At 34.6% G+C, this 26,964-nt stretch overlaps 1 protein-coding gene across 1 annotated transcript; it reads left to right on the top strand.

The window, feature by feature from the left end:
* On the top strand, positions 1-26,439 carry LOC146158071 (uncharacterized). Its single transcript, XM_083384259.1, has 27 exons — positions 1-130; positions 1,933-2,079; positions 2,931-3,093; positions 4,082-4,173; positions 4,844-4,972; positions 5,587-5,791; positions 6,303-6,450; positions 7,585-7,706; positions 8,080-8,250; positions 8,917-9,232; positions 11,197-11,320; positions 11,936-12,073; positions 12,429-12,527; positions 13,221-13,380; positions 13,928-14,044; positions 14,750-14,957; positions 15,932-16,101; positions 16,763-16,843; positions 17,790-17,960; positions 18,349-18,490; positions 19,028-19,140; positions 19,977-20,196; positions 21,263-21,410; positions 22,271-22,459; positions 23,070-23,271; positions 23,664-23,920; positions 24,312-26,439. The coding sequence occupies exons 2-27, from the start codon at positions 1,970-1,972 to the stop codon at positions 24,520-24,522; spliced, it is 4,206 nt and encodes a 1,401-aa protein (XP_083240385.1). The 5' UTR covers positions 1-130; positions 1,933-1,969; the 3' UTR covers positions 24,523-26,439.
* Positions 26,440-26,964: the final 525 nt, after the last annotated feature.

Here is a 26,964-nt window from a genome sequence, read left to right on the forward strand (position 1 = left end):
AAATTTCGGTAAAAAATGCTTTCAACTTTATTTGTTGCTTCAAAAGAAAGTAAACCAAGTTTTGACATAATCTTGCTTTCTTATTTGACGGAAGTACCCTTAAGAAAGTAAGGAATCAACAGTTAAATAGGTTTGTATAGCTAAAGATCCGATAGCTTAATGTTTATGAAGTTTCTTCTTTTGTTTTAAGTTCCTCTCAAATTGGAAAATAACGTCTTTGCCAAAAGAGCTGTTTTTGAAAAGAAATAAAGTTTGCTACCAGCGATACAAAAATGTACTAAAAGTATCACGCTCTTCTTTACTTTTTAAACCTGTTCTTTCTGTTAAAGTCAAGTTCATATTAGGGTTCCTCTTTTTCCGGATTTCTTCACTCCCAGAAAACGGGAATGAAAAATGAAACTTCCCGGGAATCCCGGGATTCCCGACGAAAAAAGGATGCCCAAAATTACGTCATTATGAAGTTTTAAATTATTTTATATTAGCTCCAAACATTTAATTAAGATCATTTATGGGCGCTCTTTCACTATTGTACGTAAAAATGAATAAAAAAAAAACATTCTTTAAATGCCGCATACCACAACACATATTGTTTGGGTTAGGGTACGGGTTAGCGTTTGGTTGAGGGTGGGTCAAGTTATTATTATTAATAAACAAAATATTACTTGACCCACCCTTACCCAAACGCTAACCCGCACCCTAACCCAAACAATATGCGTTGTGGTATGCGGTATTATTATTATTTTTTTTTGCATAACTTTTCACGTACAATAGTGAAAGAGCGCCCATTTATGTTCTGTAGTATTGCTTCTGCAATCTTGCAAGACCTTCTCGTATTAAAATCAGGACCCTTATTTTTTTTAATTTAAAAAAAGCGCATGCGCAGGGCGCATTTTATTGATAGAATAATTTTTTTTTCGCTGGTAAACGCAAATAATGCAACAGGCAATGATGTTACCATGGTTAGTACTATTTTTCGCGCTCCTTCACTTCTTCACGTAGAAATTTATGCAAAACAAACAAAAATACTGCATACCATAATGCACATTATTTGGGTTAGGGTGCGTGTTAGCGTTCAAGTGAGGGTGAGTCAAGTGTTATTGTATTTATTATTAATAATACCACCAGAACCACCCTCATTCAAACGCTAACGCGCACCCCAATCCAAATAATGTGCATTATGGTATGCGGTATTTGTAGACCGTGTTTTTGCATAACTTTCTACGTGCAAAAGTGAAGGAGCACCCTATTTTTTTTATTTATCAAAAACGAATTTTTTTTTAAAGTTTTGCTTTGTTGCCGAATACCCGGGATTATAAAAAAAATCCCAGGATTTGGGATTGTTATTTTGCGGGAAATCCCGGGAATTTTCCGTCGATTTTCATGTTGTGCTTTCATCCTATTTACTCCTATTTTTTATTTCTTGCTTGCCCATTTTTTTTTACCCTTTAAATTCACATTTTCTCCTGAATTTATATGTAAAAAAAATTAGGTTTGGTTTGAATTATCCTGGCCAAACAACATATTTAATCCTGTGTTAAAGAATGGTATTAATATTTTGTAAAAATAATTATTTTGTTATTTAATTCCTTGTTCTAGCAAATATAACTGTTACATATGTTTTAAATTTATCTACAATAATTGTTTTTACCACATAACATTTTTTTGTACCATTGAAACACAATGTATTTGTTGATATTGTCATAATTTGCTCCAATCATAATGATAAAACATAGAGAAAAGATAGCACTTGTGAGGCACAGTGAGCCGATATATAATTTGTTAATACTTCAGAATTTTGTTGTTTTATCGATGTAAGTTCTATAAGACGTCATCGTTACTTACCGTTCTATAAGACGTCATCGTTATTAGTATTTTTTTACATTTTTAAAAAGTGCCCCAAAATTTACAAGTCACGTACATTTACTATTTCAGCACATCATTTAGGCCATGTTAAGTTTGTAAACGTGTCATGTTTGGAGGATTGTTTGACGAAGAAATGACACAGACGCCGACTACTACTGCTATAACTAAGCCACAAACAATTTGTGGACAAATCATTGACGACCCTCCGTCCAAGCGGTATTTATTAGAAAATAATTTTTACATATTTAAAATTATACCAATGCTTAAAAAACCTAAAATGAAACACATTTTTTATTAAAAATATATTTTAGTCGTTAGTTTGATAAAAAATTGCAAAGCCAAAAAGATTTAGTACAGGGGTGGGCTGCGGCTCGCCAGCATGGTTTTTGTGGCTCCTTAAGTCGAATCGTAAAATTACTCCAAAATTGTAAAACCTACCAAAGAGTATTGTTAAACATTTCTCTCTTTTTTTCTTTATTTAGGCCAGCATTTCGTTTATGATTTAACACTAGACATCCAAAGAGTTAGTTAACAAAACACTGATATTGATAAATATTGTGCGTGTTATTTTGTTATTTCCGTTAATAATTATTGTGTTAAATATTACTGTTTTGTTATATTACAATTCTGTTATTATTGCTGAGTTTGCACAATTTAGTGTTTTTGTATTGAAATAATTTTAAGGCTCTTTGGTGCTTGTATTTTTCGCAAATGGCTCTTCCATTGAATACATTTGCCCACCCCTGATCTAGTAGATTGACATTATCTTCTTTGAGATGTTTCGATATGAGCGTGTGTCATCTTCAGTTAATGTCAATGAAGATAATATTAATATACTCAACCTTTTTAGCTTTGTAATTTATTATCAAGGTATATTTATATAAATTGAACTAAAGCATCGCTGTTTTTCACCTTTTGTTAACAATAGTTTTAAGATGTAAAAAACAAAATATAAGGATGTTGTATAAAATAACGCAAATTTTTTTCATGAATTTAATATTATATAGTTTTATAAATTTATTTAAATATATAATTCTAATCTTTTTCTGTTTTCTTTAATTTTCAAGGGATTGTCGTCATTTAATTGGAATTCGAAATCAGGGGGCGACTTGTTATCTCAACTCACTTATCCAAACTTTGTTTTTGACTCCTGAGTTTCGAGAAGCTTTGTTTCAACTCGGACCTCGTGAATTGGGAAGCATCGATGGGAAAGAAAAGAAACAAGATAATGTCAGTAATTTGGTTCATCTATAAATTTATGAAAGATATTATGTCAAAAATCGAGGTGAATAACCTTATTCACATAAAAGCAATTTTTGGCCTAATGTGTGGATGAAAATTATCCATATTATTATTTTTGATTATGTGTAATACAGTTAAGTCAGTAATCGAATAAGCATTTGTAAAGTTTGGTCTGCTCCCTAAGGTATGGCCGTTTCACCTTGAAATTTGCTAAGCCACTCAAACTTAAGAAGCAAATGCAAAAATATGTCATGCTTTTAGATTTAAGTGGTAATTACAAAAAAAAAAATTTGGCCACCTCCTTTAAAGCTATTAAAAAACTTCCATGCTTAGTAAATTTCAAAGTTTCTCATCTAGGCTGTGCCTTTCTATAAATCGCCAAATTCGTTGTTATTGTGTGTTGGATATTCTATGTTAAGATAAGTAAATGATTTAACACAAGATCTTTTCCACTGCTGTGTTATACAAGTAAGTTTAATCAATTGATAAATTTGCCTACTTTCTGAGCCTTTTATGTATTATTATTTATTGTTGTTTGCCACGCACTTCACGCTTCATTGATTACGTGTTATCGCGTCATTGATTCTTGTTTTGCAATCGTGGTGCTATCTAAAACGTGTTCGCTTTGACTTGTTTCTTCTTACATTGGTACTCGAAATAAATGGCACGTTAATCTGAGAACACAACAGAGCCTGTGTAGCTCAGTTGGTATAGTGACTAAGGTTGTGAGTTAGAACCTCACTGCAGTCTAGTCATTTTTCTAGCCTGGCCTTGGGATTAATGAGAAAATTTTGCCACGAAAAAGGCGGTTTTCTCTACATTAATTTTTTTAATGAAAATCAAATGTGTGATAAGGGTTAAAACATTTTTCGCAATTGTATAGAGTAGCCTAGTTCCCGTTTAATGTAAGTTGACAATAGTTCTTGACTTTTGAGTAAACTTAAACAACTCAATATTTATTTTTTATGCTTTAAAGGTTCGAGTTATTCCAATTCAACTCCAGCTGCTATTTGCTCGACTTTTGTTGATCGACCAGAATGCCTGCTCTACCCAAGAATTAACTAATAGGTAATTAAATATAATAAATGTATTAGTAAAAATATTTGTTTCGAAATTTTTTTAGTGATTGATAAGGCATTTTAAAGCAAATACAGAGTGGACATTTCAGCTTTTCAATATAATTAATGAAAGTTTGTTACAAATATAATACACAGGTTTTTATAGTTATTTCAATATAAATACCTCATAATAAGTAATCAAATCTTTGTTTAAATTTTTACACTGATGATGGCAGCGGATATTTTGAAAATGTTTGCACAAAGTTCATCTTTTGGAAATATTACGGCTTCAGTATTTTATTAAAATTACTGAGAAATCTAATTTTTAAATTGAGTTAAAATGTTCAAAAAGTGCTACATATTGTTTTACTTCTGTATGGGCTTTCATAATCATTCTATGTCTAACTAAAACCTCCAGCCATTATGCTCGAAACTACAGTGACTGTATTTAGTAATTAATATTATTGCATTAATTTCAACTAACCGACTATTGAGTTGTTTTCACTTATTTGTATATTTATGTAAAAATGTAAAAAATCATTATCAGGAATTGGATTTTTTTTCATGTAATTTCACAGGGGTCGTATAAAGTTTGTCTTTTTCATTAAAACGCTGGTTTTGCATTAAAAAATGCTTTTTTTTTTTGTTTATAGTTTTTTTGTTTTATTCTTTTTCATTAGTTTTGGTTGGGAAGACAGCGAACAACTTCAGCAACACGACGTCCAAGAATTGAGTCGAATCTTGTTTGACGCGATTGAAAACTCCCTGGTTGCTACAAGTGGAGCCACCCTTATACAAGATCTGTTCAAGTATGGTGTTTTACAATTTTGTTAACAAGTTATTAATTTGTGAAATGTTTTAAATTGTTGTAAAGTCATTTCATTTGCAAAATAATTTAAGTCCAAGTCAAGTCATTCTAAAAAATAAGTCCAGGTCACTATGCAAGTCAATTTTAAGTCATAGGATTGGCATCAATTTTAAGTCATAGGATTGGCATCAATTTTAAGTCATAGGATTGGCATCAAAATTGGCATGGCCCAAACAATCCAGTTTTACTAAAAAGTATTCAATTAAAGCACCGTAAAATGCACCTTAACATATGTCAAGTCATTTGGTAACGATAAAGTCATTCATTTCAACGGTAGTGTTTTCAACGGTAGTGTTTTACATGTTGTACTGTTGATACCAGTTTGACACATTATTTTAAACCCTGTTTGCCAACATTCAGTTATAACCGTTTTTGCTTTTTGCCACCATTCATATCTAAACTAAAGTCAACTAACACCGAGCAAACATGAAGTTCATTGTTTTTTTAGCCACTGACTGAGTTTGTTAAATTATCAGTCTGGCGGAAAATTTATTTTTTGAAAAACAAATATAATTACTCGAGGAGCTTTTTCTACTTTTATTTGTTTCATTACAGAGGTACGATTGTGAACCAGATTCGTTGTAAAAACTGCGGAAAAGTCAGCGAACGAAACGAAGAGTTTCTTGACCTTACTGTTTCCATCGTGGCCAAAAACAATCTGGAAAGTGCCTTGTCCGACATGTACCAAACACATGAGCTAATGTCTGGAAAAAACAAATACTTCTGTGATAAATGCAATAAACTGGTCGACGCTGAAAAAGTATGTTTGATTTCCAGCCAACATTCGAAAAAAATTAGACTATTTTTATAAGCTGTAATATGCTGTTAAACAAAGCCTGTGTAGCTTAGTTGATAAAGCGACGTTCCCGGTATGGCCGGAGGTCGTGAGTTCCAACCTCACCACAGGTTAGTTGTTTTTTGGCCTGCCTGGTCCACACCATTGTTTGACAAATTTGGTTAGTCTGTAGCCTTTCAATGGCACTGTCTGCTTAGTTTGTTCTTTTTTAATATTTTTTTGTGTAAAAAATTATTAAACTAGGAAAAAAATAAGACAAAGCCTGATAACAAGTCAACATAATAAAGGGTATGCTGCAGTCATTTTGTTGTTGTAACTCATAGTGTTTAATATCATTAAACTGTATATATGTTTTTTGCGATCTCGTCAAACATGATAAAAATTGCCTGAATAGGTTATAGAAACATTGGCAAAATAATAAAAAAAATTGCCAAACGAACAATTTTATAATCAATTAATTTATCTTTATTTTTAGGGAGCCAAACTTGGGAGTGTCCCCCCCATTTTGACAATCTCCCTTCTTCGATTTAACTTTGACATGAAAACGCTGAGTCGTTACAAGGAAACTGGACATTTTGGTTTTCCAATTAAATTGGATATCGCCAATTACTGCAAGAAAAATGGTAAATAAACTTGATGAAGTAAAATACATTTTGTCATCCAGAACTTAAAATATTAAAGTGTTTTACAATTATCGCTATGTTAAAAATGTTTTTGAAAACGTTTTATAAACCAGAGGTTCTTTATTTTTTATGACACTGCACTCAGAAAACATTAGGGCGGTTGCTTTGGACTGAATTAAAATTTGACCTAATTTTTTTGATAAAATTTTGACTTATTGGAAATACATTGTTTTAAATAACACTTTGTTATTCAAGTACTGCATTAGTGTGTAAATCATAAAAAAACACCATAAAATGCCCAAAGAATATACCAGAAGCTGAATGTTTTACAAAACATTTTCAAATTTCAGCTTCGTTTAGATTTTGTTAATAACCCATACTTTTGACATTTTTTTTTCAAAGTCAGAAATTATCATCCTAGTTCAGTGGTTCTCAACCTTTTATGCTTCGTGGTGGCCCCCTTTGGTATGCTCTTAACTTTCGTGGCCCCCCTGTTCATAAAAATGCCTAGCATTATATTTAACGTGTTTTCACTTGTTTTACTTCTAGTTTTACAATGAAATGCTCGTTTTGCAACTTGACGCCCTTAAATATCTGTACCTGCCGTTACACGTTAATTGGTCGCCCAACTGCATTTGACGGACACCTAATGATAAGCGAAGGTGTTTGGCCAGTAATTAGTCGCCGAAAAAAAAAACGCTACGCCGCATATATGGCTGTATTTGAAGCTTCTCCTCAGCGATAGCCTGTGTCAATCCAAATTTTTCGCGATAAAACGAATAAATTATATCGTTTTCAATTACCCGACATAAACAGAAGAACTTTTGTAATACCATGACCTAGGTTGAGAGTTATGCCCGTGGCCTCCCAGGGGGGCCGAGGGCCACGGTTGAGAAACGCGGTCCTAGTTAGAACACTAGAATAAACTACTAATTTGCATTTGACTTAACATTAAAAAATAAAAAAAAAAAAAAAAAACAGTTGTTGATTGATATACTATCTATTTGTTTTTTACTGATTTAATATTTTTATTTTTTATGTCGAAAAATCCCAAATAAAATGTCAAATTTTACCTTTTAGATACTTAGTTTCAAATTGTTATTACATGGTAACCTTAACTTTTAATATTTGCAGGAGACGCCACATGCACCGAATACACTCTCTATTCTGTGATCATCCACAAGGGGAGTGCACATCGGGGCCATTACCACGCGTACATCAGGGATGTCGACGGCCTGGGTCATTCTGAAATTCCAGTAAGTGCGGTGAACTATAAAGGTGTTTCTAAGGAAAAAAAACCTGCGAATATGGTGGCAATAAAACTAAAAACTTTTTTATTTGTCAGAGGATTTTGGGGGTTAAGAACAAATTAACATTTTGTTTGTTTCATCGAATAATTTTTGATTTAACAATTTTAAAGCCTGAACAGAATAAGATTGACACAGTTCTGAAAAAATAGACATCTTTCAATATACACAAAAAAGCTACTTGTGTATGGGCTTTAATATTCATTATACGTCTTACTACAACCTCCAGCCATTATTTTAAGATTTATTCAAAATGTTCACAAAAACCTCTCCCAGCCATTATGGTCCAAAACACTCTGTTTTGCAAGTTTTTTTGTGTCAGGTTTCTGATGCGGACTACGAACCTGAATTCAACCTTTCTGCTTCATCTGATGTAAAACCCCCCACTAACCCCACTTCTAAGCAGGATAACGTTGGCGATATGGGGGCTGAAGAAACGTTGGCTTGTATCATCGTTAAACACGGGTCGGTGAAAATGTCGGAACTCGGAAAAGTAAGCCAACAACCAGAATCTTTTTTTAAATCTTATAAGTTTTATTGATAATAATGGTTTAATTAAAGACCTTGGTTTATAAATCTGTAAAAAAAAATTAAAGTTGAAATATAAATACATTAAAAAAATACTTGGGTAGACTATGCACGGATTTGTAATGTAACTTGATAATGAATTTCAAAGCCAAAAAGGTCGAGTATATCGACAGCATCTTGATTAAGACGTTTCGATACGAACTTGTATTAATAATGTTTTTTTTTAAATAGTTCTATGAATTTTTTAATCTGAAATACATTGCTGGTATAACTATAGTATTTTTTTTAAAGAAATATCTTATACTTATATGCTAAACTATACCAATTTTATAATAGATTTGGTTGCAATCTTTATAAAATTGTTTTATACAGTTGAACAAAGTTTCAAAATCTGATCTTATTTTTTATAATGTTACATATATTTATTTTCAAAACTAGTATGGAATGTGTTGCCATGTTTATAAAATTTGTTTTATCTATTTCCATAAAGTTAAAAATAAATTATGATGGTGGCATATTTTTTATAGTTTTACATTGAAAGAGTCTTATGCTAATGCAAGTATTAAGAGTTGGCAGTTGGGTTTAGCAAATTTGTTCTTATTTTGTTTAATATTATTTTTTTTATGTATAGTTACTCCAAGAGGAGACTGGCTTTACGTGGAGTAAAAAGTATCGCAAAAAGCACGGTACAATGCTAAAGTACCTAAAATCATGCGACGAAACATTCCTTGTCGACGACAAACTGCAAACCGTTACGCTCTGCGACTCCCAAACATGGGCCGAAGAAATAAAAGTGAAAGAAAACAACCTTGAAAACGCCAAAGAACATTTGAGTCCGCAGGAAAAAGAACAAAACATTGTAAATGGCCAACACTGTGGTGATTCAAATGGGACAGAAGAAACGTTTTCATCAAATAACGATGTGGGCAAGGGAGATGCAATAGAAGGTACGTGCCAAGATTAAGATGAGATTCGCTGTCAGTTTCGTTAACTTTTATTTAGGGATGTTCAATACTTGACATTTAATTCTGATACCGATAACCGTGATTTTAGACAAAAAGTATTGCTATCCAATATTAAACGACGTCATTACTAGTAAGTGAAGCTTTAGACTTGAGGCAGATTCACACTAGACGCGTCTAGCGTTAACGTAAAACGTTTTAAAAAACGCTTTCGGTTGCGGAAAGTTGAAATATTTAAACTTTGACGCCTTTGGTTAGAAGCGAGGAAATTTGCCGTTAACGCTGGCGACGCGTTATGTGTGAACTGGACGACGTTAGCCGTTAGACCAGGGGTTCTTAAACTTTTTTAACCGCGGATCCCTAAAAATATTTTTTGCCTCCCGTGGACCACGGTAGGTGAAAGATTTTTAACAATGACGTCATAAATTAACGTCATAATGCAAATAGACGTTATAAATCAGCTGATTTCAGTCTAAAAACTGTGAAAGTGAAATGGAGTCTAAATACAGTTAGTGCAAAACCGTTTTTTGTTTTAACTAAACTGTCTTTTTTGAAAAATTTATTACATTTGAGAAATACACCAATATTTTAATGAAGACCTCATGGACCCCCTAAAACTAGCTCACGGACCCCTAAGGGGTCCATGGATCCCAGTTTAAGATCCCCTTCATTAGACGAAAGACGCTAACGCTAGACGTTAACGCGTCTAGTGTGAACCAGCCTTAACACCGAACTTTGCTTAGGGAAGTGTTAAGTATCTTAAATATAAATAACAAAGCCAAATGATGAAGTAAATGGCCATCATCTTTAGTTTGTGGTTTTGATTGATAAAGTAATGCCATCCCATACGAAGTAACAGCGTTAATATGCCATTCAAGCAAATTTGATGATATTGAACTGTTCAAAGGTGATTTTCTAGGATTTTAGTCTAAAATTTACTTGCATTATGCAAAATAATATGCAAATTGGAATTTGTATGTTTAAATAGGTATAAAAAAACTAAACATTATTTGCAATTAAAATTAATTTAAAATATTTTTAAACCGGAGGTGTGTAAAGCTGTTGTTATTATTATCGGGTATTGCTTATCAAAAACATAAACAATTAGTTATCAGTATCAAGATAAAAATTACTTTTTATGCTATCTCTAATATTTTAAGTTTTGCAGGTTGTCCCCAATAACTCGGGAGTAGGCATTTAGAGCAGTGGTTATCAACCTTTTTTCTTCCGTGGCCCATTTTCGTTGCACAAAAATTCTGTGGCCCAATAAATGTTTATGAAAAAAACACTTACAAAAAAGGTTTAGAACAAAAAACAGCAGAACATGTTTCAAAACAGATTATTTTTTTCCCCGTGAATTAGTGAGATACTAGCTGCTGAAGAATAAATTTACATTCCTTCTAAATTCCTTCCCAAGCCATTATTTCTGTAAAATGAAGTGTAGTGACACAAATAAAACTTAATTCTTCATTAAATCTAGCTTTATAAAATTGGTCTGTGGTCCACTCAAAATGTTCCCATGGCCCACTGGTTGAGAACTTACTACGTCTAGCTACAACGTCCAAGTACCCAACAGATTTCACTTGGACTCAGTCATTTTAAAGTGACTCGTTAACAGCACTGAATTTAGTATATGCATGAAAGTGTTACATTCTATAGGCGGGTTGAAAAAGCCATTCCGTGATTTTGGTTGTCGATAGTACTTCGTTTAATCAAAAAGAAATCTAATCACGTCGTTAATAAAACCTAAATGAACAAATCAGTTGGTCAAGTTTATGATATGTGGTCCACTCAAAATGTTCCCATGGCCCACTGGTTGAGGACCACTGATTTAGAAGCTTATTAAGACTTCAAATCTATTGTTCAAAAAGGCTATGGGCTTCTTAATTATATGTTAAAATATTTATGAAAGATTTAGACAACATATTTTAAATTTTATTGTTATGTAGGTAGCAACCGTCAACTCGGAGGTAGTTGGTTTAATGTGAACGATGAGTCGATAAAAGCAATTTCAGTTCACGAAATCCCAAGTCAATTTGCCGGACAACAAAGTGCTTACATGCTATTTTACAGGTATTTAATCTTTTTATGGCTCTCTATTTGCTTTACACACATTCGGTTGTAGGGAATTGACAAGTCAGCCACGCAAAACAATGTTCAGATAACTCATGCTTTTAATATATGGGCATTTATTGCATTCTGCGCTGGCTTTTAACTCCATTATACACCTTAGGTTGTAGAACTAAATGCCGCAGGTAATTTAAAAAAAATTGGAGTGAAATAAGCAAAATTTATTAGATTAATAACGGAAAGATTAATTAATTTCCGAACGTTAAATTCGTATTTGGAAAGCTTATCTAATCATTGATTTAAATAGAATATTTTCTAATAAAATCTTTGCCATTGGGTATCAAAAATCGATAAAGTTCTTGCAGGACTTATTTTTTCAGGTATTAAATTTATATTTGCCTTCGCTTAATTGGAGGCTTGTCTATCATTAAAATAAATGCAATAATTTCTCAGAAATTCACTGTCTCTTGGCATTGGGTATTAGCTCTGATCTGATATTAACATTTCAAGGCTCAAATCAAATAGTTTTAACAGAAGGTTTTAAAAGTTTTATGCTTCAAAAAATTTCTGATCATAATGTTAAATAATTGTTTTTTGAAACCGATTAAATTCTTGCAGGAGGAAAGACCTTCACCGACCCAAGGAAAGTTGGGAGAATGTGAATTACGGGATTCCCCCCCACATCGAAGACGCGATGACGAAAGAAAACGAACAACTTTGCCACTGGAGGGAGGAACATGAAAAAGCGTTAAACAGGTGAACTCAGTGTGAAACCTAATGCCTATAACGAAGTAGATCACTTAAGTTGGCTTTGGTATTCATTATACGTCTAACTACAACCTCCAGCCATTATGTTAAGATTTATTCGAATCATAAAAAAAAAAAAAAAAAAAAAAAAAAACTGCTTCCTATTTCTGTGTGGACTTTGAAATTTATTTTACGTCTGACTACAATATCTAACTATTATCTTAAGATTTGTTCGAAACGTTTGCGAAATGTTACCTACTTCTGTATGGGCTTTGATATTCGTTATATGTGTGGTTTTACTTTTATCCAAGCCTGAAGTCTGTTGTCCTTTTCCTGAATAACTTTTTTTTCTTTTGATTTTTAGACTAGACTTACACCTCCACCACGTCACAACCTGTACGTTCAAAGACAAACTGATCCTTCCCACCGATGAAAGTGGCTTTCTACTCCATATCGATCAAAGGTGATTTTTTAATATTTTGGTTGGTAAACTAAACGGATTTTAGTATTGATGGTTGGCAAAAAATGACAAAAAATTTAAAAAAAATTACAAAAAAAAATTTATATTTGTGAAAAATTTTCCCTTTATTACTGGAATGTTTTTATGTATGCGCTTCCAACTGAAAGAATTGTTAAAAAATATAAAAAATATTTTCAAACAATTTTTTGGTTGTTGACATTTAAAAAAACTACAGAGTTATCGAAAAATCTTTAAAAAAACTATTTTTTTTCAAAAGTATTTTAATTGATGTTATTATCTGCAAGTCATGTGTTTGGAAAAAGTTGTAATATAACAAATTTTAAACATACGCCATAAGGTTAACCATTTCATGAATTCTGTTTGGTTTCGAATATTACTTAAATCATGTTGAATGATCCACTTATTCATCCTAAAAACCTATAATTTTGTTGGAAAATAATATCAAACCCTATACAGAAATAGGTGGCATTTTGTGAACGTTTTGAATAAACCTTAAAATCAGATAGAATATAAATAAAGACGAATTCGAAACATTCAAAATGATACTTACTTCTGTATGGGCTTTGATATTCATTTTACGTTTTATTTTGAAAGTGTTTGAGTGCCTTCGATTTATTTTCATAAAAAATGGCTCAAGCCTAACACGAGCCTCGAAATGCTGTTTTGTTTTTACAGACAAACGATCGACAACTTAATAACCGAGTTTGAGGAGTTTTTGGGAAAGCGAGCTCGCAAGAAAAAAAAGCAAAAGCTTGAAATTCGCCAAAAGTCCTACTTGGAACATAGGCCCAATATTCCCGCTGCATCTAATGTAATACATCTCAGCGTTACAAAGGTATTTTAATCAAAACGTCATATTTAAACTCTTGATTTCCGAATGCTCTTGTGCCAACTTTAATTTTATTGTTTGCTTTTAACAATTGTATTTTATTAATGCTGTCAAATGTTGAGTGGTTTTGTTTTTAATAGATTTTAATTACCTGGCCTTAAGGAAAAATTTTATATAGTTGTTTAAGGGAAGTGTCCGACATCCATTGGTATCGCAAAGTTGTTTTGGGAAAAAATAATTAGACCGATACCCATTTAGAAAATTGCACATGTTACTTTCTTTGTCTAGCAATTTGCAAAAAAATAAGTTTTTTTGGCTTTGATTCTACCCTTGTTTTTTAACTGGTCATAATAACCTGGCGTTATAGGTGCTGTTATTTATCGACAGAGAAACTGTATAGAGTTGTTTTTAATACCGTATTCGTTAAATCTTAAGAAAATTGAAATTTTTGTAAATAATACGGCGTTTTTTGACCAAAGCAGTTTTTTGTCTAAAATTTGTGCCTGAGAAAAATACATCATACGTTTTATGTTGATTGCGAATCGTTGTTTAGATTCTTCCCCACGGAGGATTGCATTTGTACGAGTCACTTTCCAAGGACAGAAGCACAAAGCTTAAAGACGCCCGGGTTAAGTCGGGAACCCACATTTTCGTGTGGAGCTACGAACAGGTGAGTTAAGAATGGAGTCACCGAGTAGTGAGTTTGGTTGACCGACTTTTGCCGGGCAGTAGATTGCCACATACCGAGTACTTTGTTAACGATTTTGATTCAAAACAAGTGTGTACATCTATTAACCTGGTTCACCGCGCCACACCTCCAACACGCCAGCTCCTCAAAGGCTTTTTCCCAGACACATTTAACAGGCGTTATTTGTTTTGTATTGTTCGAAAGAACTTAAGAGCACGGTTAAAATATATAATTCTATAGAATCTAGAATATACAGCCTTTTTTATTAATATCAATTTGTTTGTTGATTTTCAAATTTGTTATTTTCGATAACCTTTTACAAACAGGCGAGTTGAAACTGAAAATAGTAATTAGCGCTATATAGGGCGAGTGCTTTGTTAACGATGTTTTTAAACAATACTTTTTAGAGTTGTTTTACTGGAAAGAATTTAGACAGTTTTCATACGCGATACTAGAATATAGAGCCGTTTCTATTGATCGAATTGTTCGACGATTTTTAATTTGTTATTGCCACACCCTGAATAATGTGAAATAAAACACATTCCAAAATGTTCCAATTCATTACAATTCATTTCACCACTTTTCAACACAGTTTAACATATTCCATCAAATTTCAACACATTCCAACGCATTTTAATTCATTCCAACCCGTTTTCAACACATTCCCACTACTTTTCTTTATTTCAGTGCTTCGACAGTCTTTCCTTCCTGGCGCCCGGACCAGGCTCGGAGCCGATTTCTGTGAAATTGATCTGCGAGCTTCACAAGTTCTGTACTTGCGAGGTAGCATTTGCCAGCCCGTCCTTGGGCTGCTACAAGAACGTGTACAGCTACGCTTGCCAGGTTTTGTGCGCTGAACTTGAACAAATTGTGCTGAAACGTAAGATACTCGAAGGTAAGCCGTTGTTGTTAACATGAGGAAAGTAGTTAAGGTCATGTTATGTGATAATCGTTCGTAAATTAATAGAGTTGAATGTGTATGCTAGTCATGCTCTTAGATAGTAAGTTATGCTTTTTGCTCAAAATTTCAAAAAACGATTATCTTTAAGGCAAAAAATGTTGCACCATGTTTCAGAAATGAAAAATAGTGTCACCCAGTACATTATTGGGTCAACTTTTAGTCTACTGTTAAAATTATTTTACCATCCGACATACCTTGTTGTTTATTGTAATTGCGGTTGTATTAAATGACGAATATTAAAACAATAATATGTGACAATTTGCAGTACACTTGTCAGCTTGCTAGTTTGACGCCAGTGCAATGACTTACACAGTAAATTAAATGTCGTGCTTTTACTCAGATTAGTTTAGATGAATGCACTGCTGTTGCCAAGTATTGGATTAATTATAAAATTGTTCTTCCGGCAAATATTTTTGGTTAAATATACGGACGTTTTAATAACCTATTCAGGAAATCCTCATCAGGGCAATCATTAAAATTGATAAGTTTAGATGCCTAGTACTTTTTTCAAAACGAAAGGCAAAGTGTCTTTCTCTTTGCCCACTAAAAATACAACAAACTAAGCGAATAAAAAAAAGTGACAGAAGTTTTTTTTGCGAATTAGAAGAAGAATTCCGTTTTACGCTAGTCTGTCTCGTCGCTCAAAACATTGCATTGCTGAAGTTTTCGGTGGTAAGGTTTGGCTTTTCGAAGAATTATTGCCAGCAAAATGACCACTTTAGGAGTCAAAAGGTTTTTAAATTATAATTATTTTTTTTTTAAATTATGGCTATTTTTAATTTATAAATCTTCAAGGCCTTTTTTCAGTTTAGTTTCCTGCTACTTTAGCCATAGCGAAAGTCCTACATTGTATTTTCTCAAACAGCCCATTTTAATACAACAAACTAAATGACTTTTTTGTGGAGTAGAAGAAGAAGACGAAGAAAGCATCTTCGCAGAGGTTACAGAGGACTTTAAAGATGGGTTGAGCTGGGAGGAACATTTTGTTGCTCGGAGGAAAACCTTCGAATCTTTGTTCGACGAACTTCCTTCGTGTTTATCGAACGGAGATCACGATTTAAGCTTCATGAAAATGCAGGTAAATTCCACTTACTTTTGTTTTGAATAACTTTTGAATAAGAAATTCGGTTTATTTAATTATATCAGTTGTAGCAATTTTTTTTTTATTTTTCCATATTTTTTTTCTCCATTTTTTCTATAAGTGTTAACGATCGCGGGTGGAGTTAAGCTTTTTAAAAATGCAGGTAAATTTAGCTTTTATTTGTTTTCAATAACAAGAAGTTCGATTTAATTGGGTAATGTAGTGGCTACGAAACTTGTTTCATGTATGGCCGAGTAACGGTAAACCTTAACTATCGCTGAATTGTAACGATTAAAGATTGCAGGCCGGTTTTAAAATTTTGTATTTACTTATTTGATTGGATTATTATTAAACGAAGAAAACGGATTTAACCCACGGGACGTAGTTGGGTAACCACTGGGTAACTCTATAATATATTTTCACCCTAATGAACAAAATTCGTAGTGAAGTTTTACGGTTAAATCTAACAAGTATGTTTCGTGGTTGTTGTTTTAAATACACTATACGCGCTAAATAATACTCGTTAGCTAACGCCAAAAAATAAAACTCGTTGACTAACGCAAAAACATGCTTAACGGGAGATGTTTGAAAGGATATCATAATGTCTTCTTTTATATGGCACTGTAAATGCTTTATTCTCCTTGTTTTGTTATCCCAGGTTCAAAATCACATTTTCGACGAAAAAGAGGAAAATGACTTGCGCGAAGTTCGCTACAATTTCCAGGTTCCTTTGCATTCGGTGAGTCTTCTAATGTTTCTACTCCTTTTTAGGGATTATCAGCTTCTGTACAAAAAAACGAATATGCACAGAAACAGATGACGCCTATTCAAACCGCAAAATATATATTTCAGTTAAGTTTTAGGAAATTATTTTATGATTAACTTGTTTCTATAAACAGTTTAAACATCGTCTGACTGGAAAGCAAGAATTTTTCTTTATGTTTTGTCGTCTTCTGGATTTGCCTTACATTAAAAATTGTTTCAGCGTTTAAACTGTACTTGCTCGTACTTAATTAGCTCCATTGACGCCGACTTTTGTTTTCACAAGGGTGCTAAATTTTTCTGTTAAATATGACGTCACCAAATGCCCGTTCAAAAGAATAGTTTATATGTGGAGTTTATATGTTTTTATGTGAAGATATATTTAACTTATGGCAATAGTCTATAGCTATAGGTAGGTATTTTGCTCAATTGCGTCTTGGGAAATGACGCCAAAGGTTGTTTGAATAACTGTCAGAGTCCCAAACAGTATGTATCAAACGAAATATGCAGAATTTACGGGTAGATTTATCATTATTTAGGTTGACTGAGAACCCTTAGCTTTTGTTAGGGGTGCTCGGAGCACACCAAGCACCCCAAACTTGGCGCCCAGTGAAAGTTGATGTCGACTGTGAAGTCGTTATCCGTTAGTGGTTAATAAACACACAGATGGTTATAACAACTTATTCCTTAATTAAAAAAGAATACAAATAAATAAAGGTTTACAACACTACTAAATAATTAAATCAACAAAACATAAATCTACAACTACAGCAACAAAAGTAGTTGTCAACACTAAGAAAAGCACGTCTGAAATGAAGGACACGAAGGAGACACGTTTCTTCTCGAGGCAAAGCGCGAGGCTGGGCGCAATGTTTTATAAAATAAAGCACTAAATGGTCACCACCTTTCGTTTTAACTTCCAGCTTAAAACTGTGCGAAGCCTTAAATCGTTCATCGTCGAAATGCTGATGGTGAAGATTAACGCCGACAAACTTCGGCTCACACTGCTCAGAAACCAGGAAAAACTACCGCTGAAGGTCGATAGAGAGCTCTTCTCGCTCGACCTCGAGCCAGATGACGTCATTCTACTGGAGGTAAAATCAGCTGTACCTACTAATGATTAAACTAAAAACAAACCGAATTCGGAATATAAAGTTTAGCGCAGGATAAACTATAAGAACTAAGTTCTTAAAGAACGCTGTTTGGATTTCTAAAATTAGAAATTGGATTTACCGAATTTGCAAAAACTAACACATTAGGCAAAAATTTAGTAGAAATCAGTCAGAAGCTACGGCCGAATTGAATCACCAGTCAATGGTTGTTAAAGATCATATTCTGATTAGAGAGACGATTTAAAACACCTCAGTTACGGCTACGAAATAAAGTCAAGTCCTGGGACCTTTATCACACCCATCCCTAATTAAAATAATATAATGATGGACGTTTTGTGGGTTTTAATGGTGTTTTTAAACTTTTGAACAGAAAGAGCGAGAACCAACGCCAGAAGAACTCGTTGTTTTCGTAAAACCTTTGGACGAATCCTGCTTCATTGAAACCTTTCTCTCATCCAGCGCAACTGTCAATCAACTTGTCAAACACGTCGAAAAACTGCTGAAAATTAAAGGTTCGACGTTTGAGAGAATTTCACCGATAGATTTTAGAAGCGTAATTTTATGTGCGAAATTTTTTTTGTAAAGGTCGGTAAAGCGCCAGCACTTTTTGTGTAGAGAGGTGTTTTTATCCACTTTATTTGTTTAAAATTCGGATTTCGTAAAAGTGCACAATGTGTGGAAAAACTTTTGACAGGTTCAATAAAAGATTTAAGCTATTGCAAATCGGGTCCTTTTTGCGACGACTGACTGAAGTTTTAAGCGTTTTCTTAGAAATTCGATATAACCTATGAACGAAAGTTATAGTCTTTTTTTTTACATTTTACGTAATAAAGTGACAATTTGTAAACCTCTTGTTTATAAATCTAGGTTTTAAACTTTGAAAAGTTCAGTAAAAAACAGAACCGAAATATTTCTTTACCCAAGCCGAAGTCATTTTAACATAGAAAAATGGATTTTGTCCAGAAACGCGTCCAATTATAGTTTAGGAAAATTGTCTTAATTGGTACAATCTTGATTCTGCATTTGTATTTACGTTTTTCCGTTTCCAGGAAATGATTGGCACCTTGCCAGATCCAATTGCCATGGCGACAAGCTCTCCATTCTCGAACATAGTGATGACGTCATAGGGAAAGCGAGAATCTCACACGGACAATATTTATGCGTGAGTAGATTTTAAAATTAATGTGATGAACACAATGCACAGTATTCTATGTTTATAGCCGATTTAAATTTGAATTACAACATCGAACATTGGATTAAAGTAACGTATTTTTATTTTTACTACAAGTTTGTGACATTCATTGTATGATGTGTGCAAAATATCAAATTAACCGATGTAAAAAAATAAAAAATTTAAAGTAAAAGTAAAATTCAAAAAGTCAAAACTTAACGTTTTCTTTTAAATTTAAGTCGTTGTATCCCGACTTCTCAATAACTTACACTTTTTCTCTAAAATAAAACTATTTTTTTACGAAATATTCCGACAGGTGTGACCACTGGATTAAATTAACATATATTTTTTACACGGTTGTGACATTTATTCTTTTTTGATCATCTGTGTAAAATTAAGTAAAGATAAATGCGGTAATTTTATCGAATGTTCTTGCTTTTATTTTTTTTTAATTAAATTCTAATAGATATGGAAATAGGGAATAAATAATGGAAAGTAAGTTTTCTAATAACGCTTTGATGAAATCAAAATTCGTTGTCTAAATATGTTTTTGTACTCCAGTTTTGGTTAACGCAACGTAACGGAAATGTACTTAAAGTGGGGCAACGCAACGCAACGCAACGCAACGCAACGCAACGCAAAATAACGCAATGTAACGCAAAGTTACGCAGCGTAACGTAACTAATAGTTATCCAACGTTACGCAAATTAACGTAATGTAAAGCAAAATGGACAAATAACGAAAGCAACGTAAAGCTGTGCGCAAACAAAACTTTAGTCACTTTTCAGTTTCATTAAAAAGTAATTTTTTCGCGAAAATTTTCCCAGGTGTGCCCTGGCATGATCGTGAACGACGACCTGCTTACCATCAAGTTATGGCTGCACCCTCCCTCCACAACATTACAACAAGCTGTTGAACAACACCACGGACAACTGCCCGCCCTGCTCATCGAGGGGAAGTCCCTCTTGAACGCGACGTCATCATACAACAACTGCAATGGCGGCGACATCAGGAAATGGCAGTCGGTTGATAACCTAGCAGCGGAGGGTAAGTTTGAGGATTGTCGTTTTTTAAGCATTTGGATGTAGGCTAATCGCTGTGTGTTATACCGGGGCTGCGGAGTCGTTTCAAAACAAATCGAGTTCGACTCCGGTCTACAAAATAAAGTCGAGTTCTAATTAAGAATGTCCGATAATATCGGATCGGAGTCGATACCCGATGCCAAGTGTTAGTATCGGTACTCGTCGATACTGGGCTGGTATCGGTGCTGGTCCGGCACCAAGTAAATAAAGTAATTTGAAAAACTCGAAATTGTATGTAAGTAACTATAGCAAGTTGTGGCCTGAAAACCTAAAACAAAATGCCTTCAGAAGTTTAGATCAAGTCTATATTGCTTGTTTGTTTGTAGCAGCGATGATGTCATTCGCTATCCGATTCGACTCCGGTCGTTAAAAAAACGTCTAGCCCAAATCTAAGTTCGACTTCAACTAAATTAACCAACTCCTTTTAGTACGGCTCCGACTGTACAGCCTGCGTCCCACTCATATTTTACTCATAGGGTAGATATGCAACAAACCTCTCATAATACGTTTGTGTAATATCTCAGCATATGCTATTGCACCTTTATAATTTACAGTTTGTGGCCTAATCGGACCCAATCAGTTGTCATTGCTAATTATAACATATACCTAATGAAATGGCTGTGTGTAACAAGAGGCCGCGGAGTCGGTTTTAAAACGATTTGAGCCCTCTATTTCGGTTTTTATAAAATTAACCCGATTTCCAAGTTTTGAGGCAAATGCCTTGGTCTTGATTGAAGTGTAATTATTACTCAGGATTATAGTAAAACTGGGTATTTCTCGAAATTTTTCACGCAAACAGTTGATTGCTGTATACTGCCTTTTTCCTATGGAAACATCACGCTTACCGGATTTACAAATTCAAAAAGAGAACATTTATTTCATATTTTTTTCGCAAATAACTAGTAACTCACACAGGGGTTAACCAAATTTTGAGACACAGGTCTCGTTCATTTAAGATTCGCGGCGTGGCAAGATATGCAGCAAATTCCTCTTAAGCTAACACTAATGTCGGTTTAAACTCTAATTTTCAGGACCTTGCGAAGTTGGAAACATCGTGCTGAAAAAAGACGCGACGTTTTACTATCTCCAGCACGAAATCAAAGACGCGCTCGAAACTCACGAAAAAGAATCGAAAGTATCTGAAGATGAAGACGAACTAGATGAAGTCCTTGAATCCAGGTAATGGCTTGCCCTTTTTTCCGAATAGTTCGCCAGTATGGCATTTTTATTGGACAGTGCAACCAATCTTAAAACTAAATATGCAAAAAAATACATTTGGTTATAAATATCCTAAAGTTTTACCCAAATCTTATCCCTTAAACCAGGGCTGCGGAATCGGTTAAAAATAACCCGAGTCCGACTCCCGAATTCGACTCTGGCCAAAAAAATAAACCCGAGTCCAACTCGGTCAAATGTGCGATTTCGTCGAGTCCCGAGTCCGGCCTTGACTCTACAGCTTGTATTTCACCCATTTCGTAATTAAAATAGGCTTAATATACAGCAATCCACTTACAGGGGTGTCGTATAATTCATTCACACACAATACATGGTAGAAAATATTCTACTATATGCTATTCCACCTTTACAATTTCCAGTTGGCGGCCATATTAGTTTTAAAATTTAGTACTGCGCATGCGCACGTCGGACTCGGGACTCGGGTAGTTTTTCTCACTCGAGTCCCGAGTCCGACTCCGCAGCCCTGGTTTAAACCTGTGTTTCCCAACCCATGGGTGGCGACCCAAAATTAAGTTACTCATTTGATTTGACGAGGTTGCCGACTGCTGTTGTTTACTATGTTTTAGCGTTGTTACTCCAAAGTGAGAAAACTGTCGAAAAAACACGAAAACGTGGCTCATACTAAATAAATTGAAACTGATTGATGCTAATGTCCCATTTTTTGTTAACATAGCTAAACGCTCAATGAAGAGAATTGAGTCTCCAAAGCTTTGTTGTTATGCTTCCGCTTAGTATTTGGGGCGCTGTGAAAAAGGTTGAGAAACACTGGTCTGCTTGCCTAACAAACAAGTTCGATCGTTCAGTGTCGACGCCGCGCCCAAAAAAGAAAAACAAGAAGATGAAGACACATCTAAGAAGTGCCTCCGCATCCGTGTGGTAGAGAACGGACTCCTCTCCTGGATCCTGAGCGCTCCCGACAACACTTCCATCAAAAGGTTCAAGCTGCAAGGATCAAGCCAGCTCGGGGTTCAGTGGGTCGAAAAACCCCTCGGGTAAGTTACCCAGGTTCGCTTGTTTGTGTATATAAATATATTGAAGTGTTTTTATTAGGTTTCTTTTATTTAAGGTATTTTGATTTCGTGTTTCTGTGTTTTTATGTAGTGTATTTTTACTTGGTGTTTTTTTATTTAGACTTATTTATATTATTATTCTGGGTGCTTTGCATAGATTGCACTTTTTACTTTTGTTCAATGTAGTTCAATATAAACCGTGTTTCTGTTTTCAGTTTTAATCAGAGGTATTTTTTTAAATCAAGGTTATTTTTTAACTATTATTTCCCCGTTAAAAACACAGGTAGTTGCAAGTTGACAAACCCTGGCCCGTTTTGACAATTTTTAACTACTTTTAGAAGATTTTGAGAAAACATTTACAATTTGGGCGCGCAAAGTTATTCGTAGATGTTTTCTCGTAGTAAATGCATTTTAGTTTAACAAAAAGTTGTAAATTGCGTACCACCGCGCACTTTTTTTTTGTTGGTTTCTCATATTTCAAACTTTAACGATTAACTCTTGTTACTCTTCTCAGCTAACTCGTTACTCGAATTTTAAACCAACTTTTAACAAACTTTTACTCGTATTAAAGCAACTTTTACTCGTTTCACAGCAAGGACGAAGTTGTTGTCGACGTCGTTTTCCACATTCCCGCTACTCGCGAGTACACGAGTAAGTTCGAGTTCGTTTGCAACTCGAACGCTTTCCTGGCGCTGAACGAACTCGCATCGACGTTGGGAGCTCAACTCGAAGATCTACTCGTGGCAAGGAAAGCCAACAACGAGTGGAAGGTTCTCCACGTTAAAGAGCTCATGGTGAGTAGAACTTTAAATAGGTATTTGACAAGTCCAACTTGAGTACGCGGATTCGGTACGAGTATATTAGAGGTGAGACGAGTCCAATCCGAGTACTGGAATTTGTAATAGGTATTGTAATACTAAAACGAGTCTAATATTACAAAAGCTACGATTATATCTTACATTATGAACTTGTTATTTTTGAATTCCTAATTTAAAACTTAGTTTAAATTCTGAATTTGGCATTTTTAGTACAATATGCACGGATCTCTAATGTAGCCTGAAAATGAATGTCAACGCCAAAAAGGTCGACTAAGGGTGTTTATTGGATGCCATCCTCAGTTGATTATCAAGCTACATTACAGATCCTTTGTATTTTTTTATTCTAAACTTGTTATTTTTTCCCCAAGCCTCAAAAACCGAACAGCGGCGGCAAGAGAAAGGGCTCCAAGTCGAGCAGCAAGCGAAAAGCGGCCGGCGGCAAAAACGCAAAGGACCAAACGTTTCTATTAAAGCACTGCGACCTGATCGGTGTGAAGATAGTGAGCGAGGAGGCCTCGACCAATCAGATTCCGTTATTCGACTTTAACACCGAGGAAGATCTCGAAACGCAACAAAAGGCTCTTGAAAAAGAACAGGAATCTGAATTGACGACAAACACTTCAAAGTAAAGCCTTAGTTTTTGATTAGTGTTTAGTCCAGAGTTTTTTTCAGGTGGTCACTCATTCACGAAATTATTAGATTTTTGTAAATTTCCTAACTAAATTTTACAATATTTTTTATTGCCGGATTCCTTCCATTTTTTTTACTTTGTATTTCAACGGTTTTCAACAACAATTTTCTTAAAAACCCAGCGTCTGTTTTTTTTCCTTGACATTTTGATATCTCTTTTGTCTTTTTGATACGCCAAAATTAACTATGCATTTACATTATTTTGCATAGACTCGAAAAATAAGAAAATTGGGGCCAAAATATTTTTTAGGTTAAAAATTAAGCGCTCCGCATTTAAAGTAATGTACATCTGTAGCGCCAACCATATTCAACCTTATTTTCCCCAGGTTCAGTTTTAACGTGGAAAAAACTCCGAGCAACAGCAAAACGAAAAAGACAAGTCCTACCTCGAAAGAGGCCTCGCTTAAAATCCACGTGGCAAAGTTCTTGGTCGAAGAGGAGCCGAGCATTTCCTCTCACTCCTCCCACCCCGAGAGCTCGGAGTGCTCCTCGGAGCAATACTCCTACTACTCGACTTATTTGGACGAAGTGGATTGATTGCTTGTCGTTTTCTGCTCGTAGCCGTCTTTCTTAACCTATGGGTGGCTGTTTGATTTGGTTGGGTCGCCGACTGCAGTAGTTCACCCTGTTTCCAGCAAGCTTTCTCTGAAATTTGAAAAGAAATGCGAAAGCAGTATGAAGACATGGCTTAAATATCAATTAAGTTTTAACTACTTTATGCAAATGCCTGTTTTGTTTCTTAACCCATGGGTGGCCTTTTGGTTTGGTTGGCTTGCAGTAGTTCACATGGTTAGATGTACAGAGATCGATTTTCAGCTAAATTTCCCCATTGCTTGAGAAAAAATAAGCATAACCAAGACGTGGGTTTATCAATTCAATTCAAGCTTGTTAACGCTAATTTGTTATTCTTTGTCTGCTTAAAACCTCATTGAAGAGAACGCTTATACTTCCGCTTAGTGTTTAGTTTAAAAACAAGCATTTTGGAACATGAACTCGCAAAAGTTCTACCGCTATTTGGTTGCTGCTGCCAACCAAGCGTCTGCGCACGTACTTTGTGAGGCATAAGGTGGGTTTGGGATCACTTTTGTCTCGAATTTGACAACATTAATGAAATTCGGGTTTTACAATCAATTGCCAAGTATATCTTAAATCTCGGATTTCGGTGGGCCCTGCAAAACCAATATTATAAAACAGTTTAGATTGAGCTCCAGCTAAAATATAGGATCAAATAGGGTCACGTGTCTTTGTGTTTACGTCATCGTGACGTAATTGTAAAAAATAGCCGATCTTTCTTCTGTTAGCCTTTTAAGTGTTTGGCTTGTGAAATTTTACGCAGTTTTTCATAAAAACAATCGTTTGAACACCCTGAATATGTACTGACATAAAAGTCAAAAAGAAAAATGTCAGTTTTGAATACATTTACCTAACGTAGACGTATTTCATTTATTAAAGACATCCTGAAAGTAGTTTGACATTCCAAAAAGATAGCATAAGGCCACTAGTTATTGAACATATAAGCTCAATCTGCTACTGTGTGGTAAAAAGTACATTTTATAATAATTTTGGTTGTACCCCTTGGTTTGTTTAAATCACTTTGCGTGACTTCTACAATGAATACAACCTCCACTGTTTTTTTTTTCGCCAAAAAATACCCCGAGTGTTGACAAAAGTTCACGGTTCCGTAGAGACCTTATCATTTGATTTTTATCGAGACCCAGTAAGGTTATTTGCTGAGGTTGAGAAACATTTGTTATTTAACGTTGCAACATTCCTTTAACGCCTTTTTCGTACAAGTTTGACTGAGAAGTAGGAATGTCCGGTACTCGGTATTTCATTTCGTCACCGATACCCGATACTTTTTGACGAACCGATCCGATACCAAATGACGTCATTGATATGCTCCAACAGGCAAAATAGTTGAAATTGAAACATTCAAAACGACAAAAAAAATGAAAAAAATGTGCTCTGGGGTTAAGGAGTTTAGCTACTAGTTACACTACTATAATTTTAAATTTATCTTTCAAGCTTGAATCGCTGCTATAAATCGTCAACCCTTGCTGAAATTCATATTTTTTATTTTGGTATCGGACGAGTACCGATACTAGCACTTGGATCGGGTATCGGCTCCGATCCGATATTATCGGACGAGTACCGATACTAGCACTTGGATCGGGTATCGGCTCCGATCCGATATTATCGAACATCCCTACTGACAAGTAGAAGAGTCCAGTTTTTTCGTCGCTTCGCAGTCTCAAACATTTTTTTACTACTTTTTGGTAAAATCATTACTTTGCTTGTCAGTTCCCCCACGTTTTGTCCGAGCCACATTATGACGTCACTGTTTGTTTGTCGTACCCCCTCAGATGTGGGCGGTCTATCAGTGTGCACCAGCCCCCGTGCAATTGCGACCGTCAGCTATTCGTTTTTTATGCAATTGCCATATTTTCCTGATCCGTCGCCTGAAAACCGTTTCTTCTTGAAAAACAAAATAAAATGAAGTGTTTTTCGCTTTTTTGTCTTATTTATCGAGACAGGTCAGCTCTCATGGGCTTATCGAGGAAGGACATTAACACAAACACAAATATAATCAGCCTGATAATAAACGTCAAAGCCAAACAGATCGAGTAAGTCGCATTATCTTGCTACAGACGTTTCTATACGCATTGGCAGTGTTTTTTTTAAGGTGTTTTGAGGAACCGAAACGGTCCCCCAAATTTCTCCAACGGTTTCCCAAAATTTGGACTTGCAACTACATTAGAAAAGTAATGCTTGTTTCTTGCTATGTCTTGTCGATAAAACGAATGTAGCCTACGATCAATAGTTCACGTCCGTAAAAAAGAATAAGTGGAGGTACAGCTAACAGCTGAATCAAAGAGTTATTCACAAAAGAAGTGCACCTTCGATACTCGTCAATGTTTATTTCTGATTTATGGCGCATAATGATCAGTTTTTACGTGTGGAAACATAACAAGCACACTT

The sequence above is a fragment of the Ascidiella aspersa genome, chromosome 3, assembly GCF_963924565.1.
Source record: "Ascidiella aspersa chromosome 3, kaAscAspe10.2, whole genome shotgun sequence".
In the NCBI taxonomy this organism is placed as follows: Eukaryota; Metazoa; Chordata; class Ascidiacea; order Phlebobranchia; family Ascidiidae; genus Ascidiella; species Ascidiella aspersa.

Bases quoted from the DNA above. Each gene is read 5' to 3' on its own strand.
- LOC146158071 (XM_083384259.1), top strand. From the start codon at position 1,970: ATGTTTGGAGGATTGTTTGACGAAGAAATGACACAGACGCCGACTACT. The intron at 6,451-7,584 runs GTAAATAAACTT...TAATATTTGCAG, and splicing joins CAATTACTGCAAGAAAAATG to GAGACGCCACATGCACCGAA. The intron at 8,251-8,916 runs GTAAGCCAACAA...TTTTATGTATAG, and splicing joins AAATGTCGGAACTCGGAAAA to TTACTCCAAGAGGAGACTGG.